A 14,277-nucleotide genomic window follows, 5' to 3' on the forward strand; every position below is an offset into this window, starting at 1 on the left:
CAAGCTGAATCAAATTTCTTCCCCATCTCTAGTTGGGTTAGCAGGAGTTGGAATTCAAGAATATCTGGAAGGTCCCAGGTTCTGCTCTCCTGGCATACAGAGCAAGATAAACACTCTCACAGATGTGAGGGAAAGCAATAATGTGAGCTGTCCTTCAAAAATTCGTTTCTCCCTCCCTCCTCCGTCCCACATTCTCTTGTTTGCACTTGCAAGTGATGGATTTTCATACAAACTCTGCCATGTCTTATTAACATGTATATGTGTATTTAAAAGCCTCCCCCCCCACATACATTCAAGGTTCAGTCATGCAACTCAAGTATAAAGTGAACCTCTGAAGGATTTTTATTATATGGTTTGCTTTCTGTGGCTTTATGTGAATAATTGTGTCCTAATGCTCTGATGCACAATTGTAACCATTTCTTGCTAAATCAGTTGCCTAAATAAACACACAGAGAGACTTTGAAATAAGTTTTAAGACTCAAGGAATTTTATATTCATGAATAAAACTATACCTGAGTTGTTCTTTGGGATGTAACTTTTTTTTATTTGACACTTGCTCTACAATGATTCGACAAGCAGTAAACTTAATAGCTAGTATCCAATCCAAATAACTTTATGGATTGGATACTAGCTATTGGCCATGACAAATCTTAATAGCTTGTATTCTCTTGTTCAGATGCAATGAAAAACTTTGATTCACTATTATGGGAATAAGATTAGGCATGCAGTTGACATGTGCATTTTCCCATTGGGCTGTCTTAAGCATATGCAGCACCGGGGTGCAAAGATACGCCTGGTGTGTCCCCCCAGGTTGCGCAGTCCCAGGCACGGAGGAGGGCAGAGCCGGCCGGCCGGCTCAGCATCTCGCTGGCTCAGTCACCCCTGAACTCGTGGTGAAGAGAGCCCGCAGCAGAAGAGCCCGCCACAGTGCTCTGACTGATGGGTGGGCTCTTCCCCGGACTCAACTTTCAGGCCCCGGACTCTCAGCCTGGCGCCCCTGAGAGCCCAGCGCCCAGCACCCCTAGTGCCTATGAGCCCATCGTCCTCTCCTCCAGTGCAGATGCGAAGAGGAGATAGGAAGCTCTGGTTTCCATTTGGTTTTGTCCATTTGGTTTAGGTTTAACCTTAAAATTTACTGAAACAAGCCTGCTTCAGGTCACTATCTGCACTTTCCAGAAACAGTTGAGTACATTTTTGTTCCAACAGGCTCTTCCAGCTTGACAAATGGGTCCTTACCATGAGTATTCATTTCTTAGTGGTTTAGTCTTGCTTTAAATGTATTGGTTTGTTGATGTTATGATGATGATGATGATGTGTTTTTTTAAAAAGATCTTATGTGTAAATTGCTTTGAGATGGTGGTTTAGAAAATGATCACTAAAATAATAATACTAATACTAATAACAGTAGTAGTAGTAATAATAATAATAATAATAAAGAATAGTAGTAGCAGTAGTAGTAATTTGTGAACCACCTTGCTTCAATAAGCCATAGTTAAGATTAACCACAGTTTAGGGTCCAAACATAATGCTAAACTGTGATTAATGAAAACAGGTGAAAGCTTCTGATCTGATCTCCTCCCTCTGGCTGGTCATGTTGGAGGACCTAAGCTCATCTCCATAACAATAAACTAAAGCTTATCATGATGCCCCAACACAGCCATTGGGCTAGTTTGCACATAATACTAAATGCCTCTTTGCCTGCCACACAGCCGGGAGGAGAACTTCAAACTGTGAGCTATGAAGCTGAGTTGTTTAACTCACTATTGTTTGTACCAAGACAGGAATCTTGGTTCACAAATAATACTAAGCCAAGTTTGAAGTTGAACTCCTTCTGCCAGCCAGGTAGGACAAAGATTGGGATGGCGGGGGGTGAGGGGTGAGGGGAGTATGCAAGCCTGATGCTTCGCCAAGGCTCATCCCTGTAGTACTAAACCATGGCTTAGTGTTATAGGAGAACCAGCCCACTGTGTAATAATCAGCCAAGTGCTTCCAAAGAATCTGGCTTTCCATAAATCAAATATGCAAAGTGAAGACAGGTAGGATTTTGATATCTGTTACAGGAGTGGTCAAACATGAAATGTCTATTAGCCACTTCACACATCATTACTTACAAACCTAAAAAAGCCTCTTAGCAGGGATTTATGTGAGAAGAGACATGTGTGGATGCATTCTGTTAAAAGCTTGCACCATGATAATCCTCTAAATTAAAATTCAAATACTGGAAAGCTGCATTTCACAATATTGCTGGTGCACACATGCTTCATACTAACAAGTTACACTGGCAAGTATATCCAGTCACATTATTCTAGTAATATTAGAATATAGAAACCATGTTGCGCAGGGCCATGGTTCTTCTCAAGCTCCTCTCTTTTCCTTTCACAACAATTCTTTAAGTGATTTCTTATATAAGGGAACATAAATGTGATTGCTTCTGAAGTTTCCAGCCCAGTTCAGATGTCATGAGGGCTGATCAATGAACCACTCTTCAGTGTTGAGGAGTTCACAATTTTGCCCTTCCTTCTCTGCCAATGCAACCCCCTCCACATACACTTTCCTAGTCCACAGTAACTAAGCTTTACCAGAAATTAGGCGGTATTCACAACAATCCAGTGGTTTAATTTCCTATGCAGATTTTTTATGGTTCATATTGGTATTATCCCATATCTTCGTTACATATGATTCTATCTGACTTACTGTCTGGGGACAGAGCTGTAGGGAGAATAACAAACAGTGGCTAGATGCACAGACTCTTGTTCAAGTTATATGAAGATACCGGATGTTGATCAAAATACACATCCAACTGCAAATGACTGCCAGTGCTATAATCTGAAGAGCATTCAGATGCACACCCAAAAGTAGCACAACACACATGTGCCAACTATTGGTACAACAGGTTGCATCCATTAGTGCAACTATTTTAAGTAAAACAACAACAAAGAAGCCTAAAGGAATTGACATTGTTGAGAAAACCAAGGATATCTGAAATACTCTGCACTTCCCAAAGATAAAAGAGGGCGGGAAGGCAAAGCAGAAACCTCTGTGGAAATACTGTAGAGGGGAAGATGTCACATATCCATAACTGTAACTATGGTTACTTTTATTCAAATGTCACAATGAGTGAACTAACATTATCTCTAACTAGGAAATTGAGTGAGAAGGAGCACACAAGGCTGACAGGAAAGAAGAGGAGTACACCATTCCGCCAGGTACCATCAGCTGCTAAACCATAGTATGGCAATTAGAAAGCATGACATCTGTACTGGACATCACAATTGTGGTATGATTATTTTGAACTCTCTAAAAACTACAGGAGTGCCTTCCACTTCATCTCTGCTGCATAACAAGATTAAAACCACTAAATATTTTAGCAAGGTTTTGTGAATCTCAATCCCATGGATTGCATCCAATTAAGTTATACTCAGAGTAGGCCCATTGAAATTAATGGGCTTAAGTTACTCATGGTCATTAATTTCAATCAATCTGATCTGAGTATGACTAACTTTGGATACAAGGAAGCGGGTGGCACTGTGGTCTAAACCACAGAGCCTAAGGCTTGCCAATCAGAAGGTCAGCGGTTTGAATCCCCGTGACGGGGTGAGCTCCCGTTGTTCGGTCCCAGCTCTTGCCCACCTAGCAGTTCGAAAAGCACATCAAAGTGCAAGTAGATAAATAGGTTCCGCTCTGGCGGGAAGGTAAACGGCGTTTCCATGCGCTGCTCTGATTCGTCAGAAGTGGCTTAGTCATGCTGGCCACATGACCTGGAAGCTGTCTGCGAACAAATGCCAGCTCCCTTGGGTTATAGAATGAGATGAGCGCACAACCCCAGAGTCGTCCGTGACTGGAGCTAATGGTCAGGGGTCCCTTTACCTTTACCTTTACCTTTGGATACAAACCTATGGACACACAAACAGTGTGTCTGCAACATGACAAAATAGAACTTCTCTTTGTTTACAACTTGAGCTATTTATCATCTGTGTAACATCACAGTAGCCATGTGAATGTAATAGGCACCGCCTTCCATGGGTGTGTAAGCGATTTCCCCCCCTCCGCACTCAGACATAGGATAAAGCATTGAGCTGAGCTCTTATTATAAGTCAAAGAAACACATTTCAACTTCTTTTCAAGTAAATTTCAAAGCTAAGGAAGAGTCAAAAGAAGTAACATATTCGTAAATTAGCTGCCTAAATTGTCTGTTGTATTACTGGGGGCAAAAAAAACATACCATGAATAGTAATGAGAAGGCCAAAAGGCTCAGTACATCTCAATAGGGGGGAAGGAAACCCTTTGATGTGAAACATGCCTCTCCTTTCAGCACTCAAACTTCTCTCTCTCTCTCTCTCTCTCTCTCTCTCTCTCTCTCTCTTTCTCTCTCACTTCAAAAGGCTTGTGATCCAAATTGAATTGCAGCATTTAACAGCCTGCTTGGGTATCAACCAATCCTACTTCACTTACAGTCAAGGCAAAATCCCCAAACAGATTTTGAAGAATTTGTTTCTGTGCACTTTGTCTCTGCAGGATGATATAGGACAAGCTTAGTTGCTGCAGTGAAGAGCAGAGACAGGACAGGATAAAGGTAGAGAGATTAGGAGATGCTACATGTTATTGTTTCCAGGGATGTATTTTTCCCTCGACTTCTCAGTAATGTTGTATATCTGCCAGATAACATTACAGATAACCAGTACCAGGGCTGCAACTTTCTCCAAGATTAAATTCTTCTAAACATTTAGGCCTGCTTCTTGAAGAGTTTCCTCTCACATCACTTGGCAGTAAACACTGGTTTGCGATCATACAGGATATCAGTATTTCTAACCATGTGTTTATTGCATATCGTTTTTAGATGTAGGCATAAAAAATAAGCGAACCCCTAAAAAGAGCATATAAGCTTTAATCCATTTATGACTAAGAAATGACTAAGCCTGCAATTCCTACATCCATGTATAAGCCCCAGTGAATTCAGTGGGACTCAGATCTGAAAAGACATGCATGGGATTGCATTGTAAACCCCACTGAGACACAACTAACTCAAGTCACATTTCTCTCAACAGGACTTAGTCATGAGGAACTTAGCTGGGTTGGGGCCAATGTGTGAACTTGCACTAAGTCACTCTGTTGGTGGAAGCGCAAGGAAGTGCGACTGCTTTCATCTCAAACCCCTAGGACAACAACAAGGGAGAATGAATGGCTGTTAGTTTATTTTTATTTTATTTTATTAAAGATTTTGTTGATTTACAAAAGTGTGTAATGTCTCTATTTTGTGTTTTCCCCCCATGTAACATTTTTACAAATCATTTTCATTTGTTGAGACATTAGGAAGAAAAGGGGGAAAGAGGTGGAGGGGGGAGAGATGGGTGAGAGTGGGGTCGGGTGGCAATGTTTCTATTTCACTTACTATATGTAGGGTTTTGTGTCAGAGTTGCTTGTGCAGGTTCTCTGCTGTTCACTTGTGTTCCTTTGGTGGTGAGAGAGGTTGGGGTTGGCCTAGGGTTTGGTTATTCATTTGTGGTTGGCTGTGGTGGTCTTTGTTTTCATGTGTGAGTGGGGTGGGTGGGTGGGTGTTTTGGATCAGGTTAGCCATATTGATTTGTATGCTGCTGGTGGGTTTTTGTCATTGTCTTGTTCGGCTGTGTATGTGATAAAGGGGAGCCATACTAGGGTGAAGGTCTCTTCTTCTATTTGTCCCCGTGTCAGTTTCAGTTTAGTGGTTGATTTTTCTAGTAGGGCTGTTAGTTTATTTTAACAAGAAGAACAGAGGAGGGGAATCCCAGGTCTCTGGGTGCAATTAGACCTTGTGCCCTGACATTGCTCTAACCATGTCTACCTCTAACCATCACCTGGCATAATATGATGTCAGGCATTGGGCAGGCAAAACTGAAGCACGGTGCTTTTTCAATTGGGCACTGTTTTCTGTTGCCCTGTAGTACCAAAATCAAACTGGGACTGCAAGCGAAGTATCAGGTGCATGCTTAACAGTGTGTTTTGATTTTTTCTTTGTAGTTTCAGGTTACAGTCTGAATCACCTGACGCCATGTGACATCAGGTGCTTGCCAAGTGGGCAGCCCTGCTTGCCTGTCAAAGTTGCCTGAAAGGAGCCAGGTTAGTTTCCCATCCCTGATATCGAGCAAGTTCAGCAAATGGCTCTAGAATTCTTTTCACTCATGTACTATTACAGAAACGGAATTGTTGATTTGCTGCCTGAAGCACACAGTTCCACACCACCAGCTGGTTTTGCTGTAAACCTTAACTAATTTCATTAGACATTAGCATTAGAAGACTGAAATCATGAAAAAGCAATGAAATAGGTTCTCTGAAGGCTGGTGAGGAAAACAGATCAATTTCTGTCAGGTGATTTCCTCCCCCCACTAGATTTACGTGAAGTATTTCAAAATAAAGTTATCATGGCATGTTTTCTTTTCTAAGTACGTCTTAAGACTGAGCACGGGATTAATGCGAGAGCCATTTTGGACATTTATTCATGAAAAAGCAATTTGAAAAATCCACCAATTTAAGCTATCTTGTTCAGAATTGGAGAGCAATTAAACACCTTGTACGGAGGAAAACAGAAAGGCCAGTGATAATTTAAAATGCCAAATTGCATTGTAAAAACCCTGGATTTTCATTTAGATTTTTCCCTGAAGCTTTTCCTTGGGAAAATCAAAAAGAAGGGAGGAACACTTAAAAATATACACAATGCAGAGTTGGTTTGAATTCTGCAGGGAATCTGGAGTATGATATCCTGCTAAATTGGCAGTGGCTCAAATTGCATTTCTGCAAGACTAATGAAATGAGAAATGTTGTTTCAAGCTTCATGCCATGTCAGACAATATAAAACTAAAATGCCCTTGAGTTAATCAGAACAGTCTATTCAGCGTAATTCACCCATTCAAAATAGCTACTGAGCAGGCTAGAAACAGTGGCACACTGGGCATGATTATTCTGGGTAATAAATGCACTAAAATTGCTGAATTAGTAGGCAGCTATCCCAAATATATGCATTCCATCAGGGAAAAGCACCTTTCCATCTCATTCAAAACATGCATCCTCCCCAATCACACTATTTCTTCATAATTTTTGCAATATTTACACTTCTCCCCCTTGACCAACATTACGGCATGTCACACAATAACGAAACTTACTATTCAGTTACTACTATTCTGTGTGTAAAGTAAACCCACAACAGAGGTTACTAGGGGTAGATCATTTTGCATTGCAAAGTTTGTTGCGATATTCTCTTCGCTGCTTTCTGCAGGACCTGTTGCTATCCAGGTAATGTAAAGAACCTTTTTGGTTTGCCCTTATTTTCAGTAGCTACTTTATCATGTTACCAAGAGATTGTTTAACTTCAGAAGCAGTTCAATATAAAGATCTCTCCTGTCAAATCACTGCTTCTTTCCTTAAGTACTCATAGTCCCTAAGGTAGTTAATTCAATTGCGTTGGTATACTGAGCTGATCTCAGCGCTGTCAGTCAGCACTTACCAGGCATTCTCCGGTGATATCATCGCAGGACTCAGCGTGACCAAAACATGTGCATGGCCTGCAGATTCCGCCAATGATGGTGCCATTGACTCGCCTGTGCCTTGGCTGACAAGACTGCAGGAGATGAAACATTGAGAATGTATTTTAAAAAATGAAGAAGTAGTGCAGGAGCACATTTGACAAAAATAAAGGAGCTTAATATGTCATTCTGCCTCCTCCAAACCCAGCACCGACTTGTTCTATGGCAGAGAATGTTGCACTCAGGCTGTTGCTGTGTGCAAAGAAGGTCTGTGTGGTGGCCCAAACCAACCGTAGTATTAGAAAAAGGAATAAAACAGTATCTCTCCAACCCCCTCCCCACAAATGATTTCCAGGGAAACACAATTACTGGGAGACAGGGACATAACACATGTTACTGAGCAAAATAATGGGGCAATTACAAAATCATACAAAGCTTCAATGATGACCTTTCACTAGAGGACATTCAACTTGCCCATATTTGTCTTGTTGGGGCAGGTGGGAAGGCTCCCTGTAACTTGGCACCCCCTTTCCAGGAGTTCTATGCCCCTCAAGGTGTCCCAGTGTTTGAAAACCACCATGATAAGCAATAAAGACCCAAGTGCTAAAACACCTCTCGAAAACCTATGTTCCTGACATGATGTCTGTGAAAAACTGACCTTAACCGAATAGGCAGGTATAAGACTAAAGGAGGCATTAGCTTGCTCTTTCTTCTGAAAAGGTAAGAGAAATGAAGAGTGGAAAGTAAGACAGCTTCACATACCAAGATTTACAGAATGAAAATAGTTAGAAGACAAGTTACTGAAAGAAAGTGGGGAAAGGAGACAAGTGAGAAAAGACAGGATCTTTTATTGACACTGCAAATCATAGCTCAAATACCACGTGAGTTATATTGGTCAAAGATTAATGAGAAGCAGAAGTCAAGGTAGAAAAGAAAGTATGCATCACAGGCCTAGTGACATGGGAGCTGCCTCCACATTGCTGGGAGTGTGCATGCACATTACAACCACATGCAAATGCTACATGCCTCTTGCTTAAATTTTTCCCAGACCACTGGAGCAATAGAGAAAGCCTTTCCCCAGTTTGGTGATACCAGAAACAAGCATCCTGTTTCTGTTCTCTGTTGGCCTGCCACCCCCCCCCCCTTTTATGGTCAATCTTTTCACTTCTTCCCTCAAAGCAGTAAGGGACAGAGGGGATTGGCTCCACCAGTGTGCCCTCATAATCTACATCCTGATGCTTTGCTCTGTTCTCTCTCCCTCTCAGTAAGCAGCAGAGATGGATGGCAGGTGTGCAACACAGCACCTTCTGCGCCACCAGTTAGAACTGCTCAAATTACTATGGCATATTCTGTACTACTGGCTGGGAAATTGCCCTGCCTACTCAGAGGATAAGAAGCAGATGGGGCAAAAAAATGGAAAGTAACTAGTGTGGGTGCCAAAGACTCAGAAAAAAAGATTGACTGGGTGAGAACAGAGCTCTAACCAGGACCCACAATAGGAAGTGGACCACACTGGGTAAATCCGGCATACAAACTAAGGCATTTATAGTTTCAAATGTCACAAATATGCTAAATAGTACATTTCACAGCCTAAGAAATAAATGATACTCTTAATGTTGTTAAAGCTGTAAAATAAGTTTAGGCTTGATAAGAAAGTAAGAATTGCATATATTTGCATAAATTTCAAAATTGTTCCTCATCCTTGCCACTTGGCTTCAATATTTCCAGAAATGTTATATCTCTCCATATGTATGTGGGTCCTCATACAAGAAGTTCATTCTTTATACATGTAGTGATAGCTGCCATCTCAGAATGGGTCATCTCAGAATATACTTTTTGATATATACTTTTAGCAGTGGTAATTCAGTATACTTTATTTTTATCAATGGGTATTTCTCAGTGGAGGTGACATCTTGTAGGTGTGATTTATCAGCAAAACCCTGACTGTTGTGCTTGCTCTTCAGAATAAAATGCCAGGCAGCAGTCCTAACCTGCCATATATTTTAAAAATCATTGTATGGTTCTGAATTCAAGGGGAAGGGCTATAGATCATAAGAACACGCCAGGCCAAAGGCCCATCTAGTTCAACATTCTCTTTTCACAATGGCCAACCAGAGGCCTATGGGAAGCTCACAAGCAGAATCCAAGTGATTCATGATTCCCATCCATGATTCCCAACAACTGGTGTTCAGGGGCATAACATAGCCATCGTGACTAGTACTTATCCTCTATGAATTTGTCTAATCCTCATTTGAAGCCTTCCAAGTTGGTGGCCACCACTGCTTTCTATGGGAGCCAGTTCCAGAGTTTAGCTATGCACTGTGTGAGGAAGCCATTTTTTTTGTCTGCCCTGTTTATTTGCCTTGGCAACATGCATAATCTTATACACCTCTTTCAGGCCCCCTCTCGTTTTGTTAAAATACACCTAAAGAGAAGGACATAAATATTTGCTCAACAGCAAGCACGATATGACTAGTTATGTTTTCTTTTGACAAGGGAACTTCCATGACAGCATGAAAGAAAGCAGCCAAAAGTATTTTAAAGAATTTGTTTATTTATTCCCTTTCTTTTGAACTTCTGTCCTCCCTTGAACAATTCAAAGATTCTTCAGTATCTGCAAGCTTCTCTTCTTAATCAAAAGACATGTTGCCACTGAAGGTCAGGCAAGGAAGCAACACCTTATTATCTTGCCCAGTTCAAATTGCAAGCAGGATGCTCTTAAGAAATGCATGCAAGAAATGAATTCAATAAAATCATTATTTCTTCACTGGCATTCTATAAAGGGCACAGAGTAGTTCTGAAGACCAAATGTAAAAATTATTTGTTTGGTAGAAAAGTCCCAGCCTTACAATGAATTGTATGTTATGAAGTATGCAACACCAACATAAAATCCCATATCTCCTCACCTCGAAATAGTGAGCAGGATCAAGTATGGCACATTGGAATTTAGAAGATCAGTCATGCAGCATCTCAACAGAACAGAATTAAAGCTTGCTTAACTGTCAAGCCCCAAGGAATCATGGGAATGGGAGTGGCTTTTCTTATTTGGCAGATATTTGGGAATTTTAACAGATGATTTTCAATAGCCTCACAACCCCCCCCCCCCAAGATTCTTTGCTGGAAGCTGGTATAAAAGTGAACAAAAAATTCCAGTTTATGTCCCTATGGGTGGGATTCATCCAGTAAGTCCTGTCAGCACAAGTCTTGTGCAATGCCACTGGTGTGACAGGGGTTTGTCCCTTCTCCTCCTGCAAGGTCTCCTGAAATTGGCTCAGGGTGCAGTCAGGAGAACCCCCAGAAGAGTCGGGGAGGGGGAGGGGGAAGCTGCAATGCTTGTGATGACAGGATGATCACCATTGCATGGCACAGAATTCCATCCATTATTTTTCAATAAGATCGTGCTTTGAAAGGGCCTTCTGAAAACCCAACAATCAGCTGCATGTTGAACCTTGTGAAGTCCCATTCAAATTTGGCACTACTACGTGCAGTGCTTTGCATCGACTTCAATGCATTAGACAATCTGTATGTGGCTTCCATTTTTGTTTATATTTAGTAATTTGTATTTGATTCCAGTTAGAGACTCTACAGAGGGAGCATCTATCTAAGGTTTTCAATACAGGGCAGGATAAACTTTAATTACGAAGAAGGACAGAAGCTGATGAAGGTCAAGGTGGAAACTTCTCAATGCATGAGTCAGAGCTTCAGAAGACAGCCAAGGTAAGCAGTAGATATTTCAATAGTGAGCCAAATTGCTTGGCTGTGGACAAGAAGCCAGGATATGCTACTCCTCAGATCAAAGGTAGAACAGGATGTGAGAGAACAACAGAAATTAAAAGAACATATTGTTTCATTCTGTTGTCTCTCCATGGCATTTGTACATCACAAATGCATTTCAAAAGCTGTCAGGTTTCGTATGACTAGGGAATGCTTTTCAATGATCTTGTTGTTTGTCCTATAATGGGAAGCACATAAAAATAATGCCCTTGAGACAGGCAATAGTGTTGCTGTTTGTTTGTTTTTGAAAGCAGAACATACAAGAGGGTCATCCTTGCCCATGGTGTATAGATTAATTTCTTTCACCTCACTATAATTTCTGGTGAAACAAGGTTCTGAACCACTACAAAACCCACAAATCCCTTGCCAGCCTTTATGAGCTGCCTCTTCTTTTCTTTCTATATTATTATTTCTAATAGGAGGAACAAGTGAAAACGTTTACTATGAATCAAGGCTCTAAGTCCTAAATGAAATATATAAAATCATGGCACACATTCAAGGAAAAGAGAGCTGACAAGTCAATGCCTAGAGTGCCTGTATAAATGGCATATTGTTTATAGTCTTGTGAAACCCATCTTTGTATTTTAAAGTGCTTCCTTAGAGGCATGGTTGTGAAGGATTTTGCATTCCACCGTGAGCAATGCCTCTATGAGTTAGTTAAGCATATGTGCACTTACTTTGAGAATATGCTGATAGCATTTTGGTGAAAGTGCTGAAAATATGGGAATGTTACATTTATAACCTTCAACAAAACTGCACCTTCGAAACCAATGAAGCATGCATCCCAGAAAAAGCGGAATGGGGGAAAGGCAATCACACCAAACTGTGGGAAAGGGGCTGCATATCAGATCAAGCACAAAGATGTCATTTTGCTTTGTAATACTCAAGCATGACACATACTTTGATTGAATGTGTCAAGTTTCTGTAACTATAATGGCTGATAAAGAAGCGATCAAGCCAAGGGGAAACTGTTGATAACAAAATTCTCTCTTATGTGTACATGATACAGAAATAATTGTTTTAAACAGTCACTTAGGAAAGTATCAAAAGCAATGTTTCTTTCTTCGCAAGTGCAAGGGACTAGAGTAAGAAAAGTTCCAAAATGTTTTAATAACTTACTGAAGCAGATTTTGGACAAATAATAGCAGGGAGGTGGGTGGGAGATTTTCAGCAGGAGTGAAAGGATTAAAAATAAATAAATCCCTAACTTGTGCAGTTGTCATCATTTGGCCTGGGGGCACCATGGTTGCTCTGAGTTTTAAACAGAAGAGGGCTTCCCCAATCATGGGATGCAAAAATGAAGCTAGGGGGTGATTAAAAAAACACAAGAAGAAAGCACAACTGAATGGAAGAAGGGACATTTTCCCCCAGTGCAATTCAAACTAAAACAAAAGGCGGATCTGCAATTCCACACAGATTTTCTTGAGATTCACTTAACACGGTGAGGCTTGCTTCCAGTATGCACACATAGGATTGTTTTGTGGGATTGCCAGAAAGAGATGTTACTTGCTGTTTGTCTATCCACTCACTTTCCATGAATTGGTTTGAACATTTCAGACATTTCTCTGAAGTGGAGCTGGATCTGTTCAATGAGATACTCACTTCACAGGAGGTACCAGAATATCCTGGAGGACACTGGCAAACTTCCACAGCAGATGCATATTTTTGTCCACTTGAAAAGTGATCAGCTGCTTCCAGGCTGACATCACTCAACCTAGAGTGCAAAAATGAGAGAGAGAGAGAGAGAGAGAGAGAGAGAGAGAGAGAGATATTACTATTTACCTGTGAAAGAAACATCAATCCTGTAATGTTTCCCAGACCAGATAGTGTGGTGGGGGAGTTGTTTGCTAAAAATGAGATGGGTCTTTCTATTCACCGCCTCTATCTCTTCTTGCTTGATATCATTCATGTTTAGACTGTGGCAAGCCCACATTAGAAAGCTGTCACAACAAGTGGATCAGCAGCTGGGGGACTGTGCTTAGCTTGCAAGTTATGTATTTTTACTTCCATCGCAGACACACACAGAAGCAGGCTGCTTGTCAAAACCCAGAGCTGAGGAACTGTCACCATGAAATCCTCTTTTCCAACTTTAAAGCACTGAAATCCTTAATTGCATTCACCAAGCATACATGACTTCTTAACATCTGTATGACTTCTTAACATACTGCATAGATTTATTAATTTCATACATTTTTTTAGAAAAGCTACCTTTTAGGGCCCAGCCCTCACAAAGTGACTCCCAGCTGAAAACACAAGATATACAATCAAAATCTGAATTTAACCATAAATGCCGTAAACTATCAATAGGAATAACAATGAAAAAGACAGTGAGGCCAGCTATATTACTGGCAGTATCAACACACATCAGAGCAGCACAATACTGTCCTTTAGGCATAAGTGGTTCCAAACACCTGTGTCTTTGTAGCCCATTTGAAGGTTGATAACGAAAAGAGGTGAGGCATACCTCAACAGGAACAGTGTTCTGCAAAGGTGGAGCTACTGCCGGGAAGCCCTTATCTTTCTCTTATGCCCATCAACCAATTATCAATAGCAGGCCTGCACAGAGCTTGTCTGAGGCCCGAAGTGGGAGTCTTGCTTGTGAGATGTGCCATTGTGGCACCACCTAATCTGATGCTACATGTTAGTATGCAATGTCACAGGTCCAGATTTTACTACTGAAGCCTTGCAACGCACATGGGAAGCCATGAGTATTTCTCCCATGGCTATTTCGGCCATTAAGTCCCTGGTTGGCTAGGAGGCATGGGGCATTCTTGCCATGACCCCTGCACAGTCCAGATCAATACTGTTCATTCATTGTTGTTTACATTACTTGGGAGACAGAACTACATTGCTAAGTTGAAAAAGTGCAAATTTCAAAGAATGACTGTTTTGGTTAATACGTTGCTTTGGGATGTGCAAACTAGGTTTACCTTTAAATGGGAACTGAATCGCATTTGTTCTCCCATCTCTATCTGTAATGTTCTACAGTAGTACCTCAGATGAATTTTAA

At 41.1% G+C, this 14,277-nt stretch overlaps 1 protein-coding gene and 1 long non-coding RNA gene across 7 annotated transcripts in view; one reads left to right on the plus strand and one right to left on the minus strand.

Annotated features, from left to right (window-relative positions):
• LAMA2 (laminin subunit alpha 2) overlaps positions 1 to 14,277 on the minus strand; it is a 395,189-nt gene that overhangs the window by 166,899 nt on the left and 214,013 nt on the right. For 3 of the 6 annotated variants that reach the window (XM_082216018.1, XM_082216017.1, XM_082216015.1), the window contains exons 15-17: positions 12,870 to 12,981; positions 8,152 to 8,205; positions 7,475 to 7,588 (exon numbers count right to left, since the gene is read on the minus strand). In XM_082216018.1, the coding sequence (XP_082072144.1) occupies positions 7,475 to 7,588; positions 8,152 to 8,205; positions 12,870 to 12,981 (280 nt within the window). The remainder of the gene's footprint in view (positions 1 to 7,474; positions 7,589 to 8,151; positions 8,206 to 12,869; positions 12,982 to 14,277) is intronic. The other 3 variants (XM_082216020.1, XM_082216019.1, XM_082216016.1) reach the window with 1 other exon arrangement.
• LOC309528602 lies at positions 1,909 to 5,234 on the plus strand. Its single transcript, XR_014217830.1, has 4 exons — positions 1,909 to 2,036; positions 3,143 to 3,206; positions 4,383 to 4,573; positions 5,046 to 5,234. It is a non-coding gene; the product is annotated as an uncharacterized lncRNA (long non-coding RNA).

The sequence above is a fragment of the Podarcis vaucheri genome, assembly GCF_965113315.1.
Source record: "Podarcis vaucheri genome assembly, chromosome: 3".
Lineage (NCBI taxonomy): Eukaryota > Metazoa > Chordata > Lepidosauria > Squamata > Lacertidae > Podarcis > Podarcis vaucheri.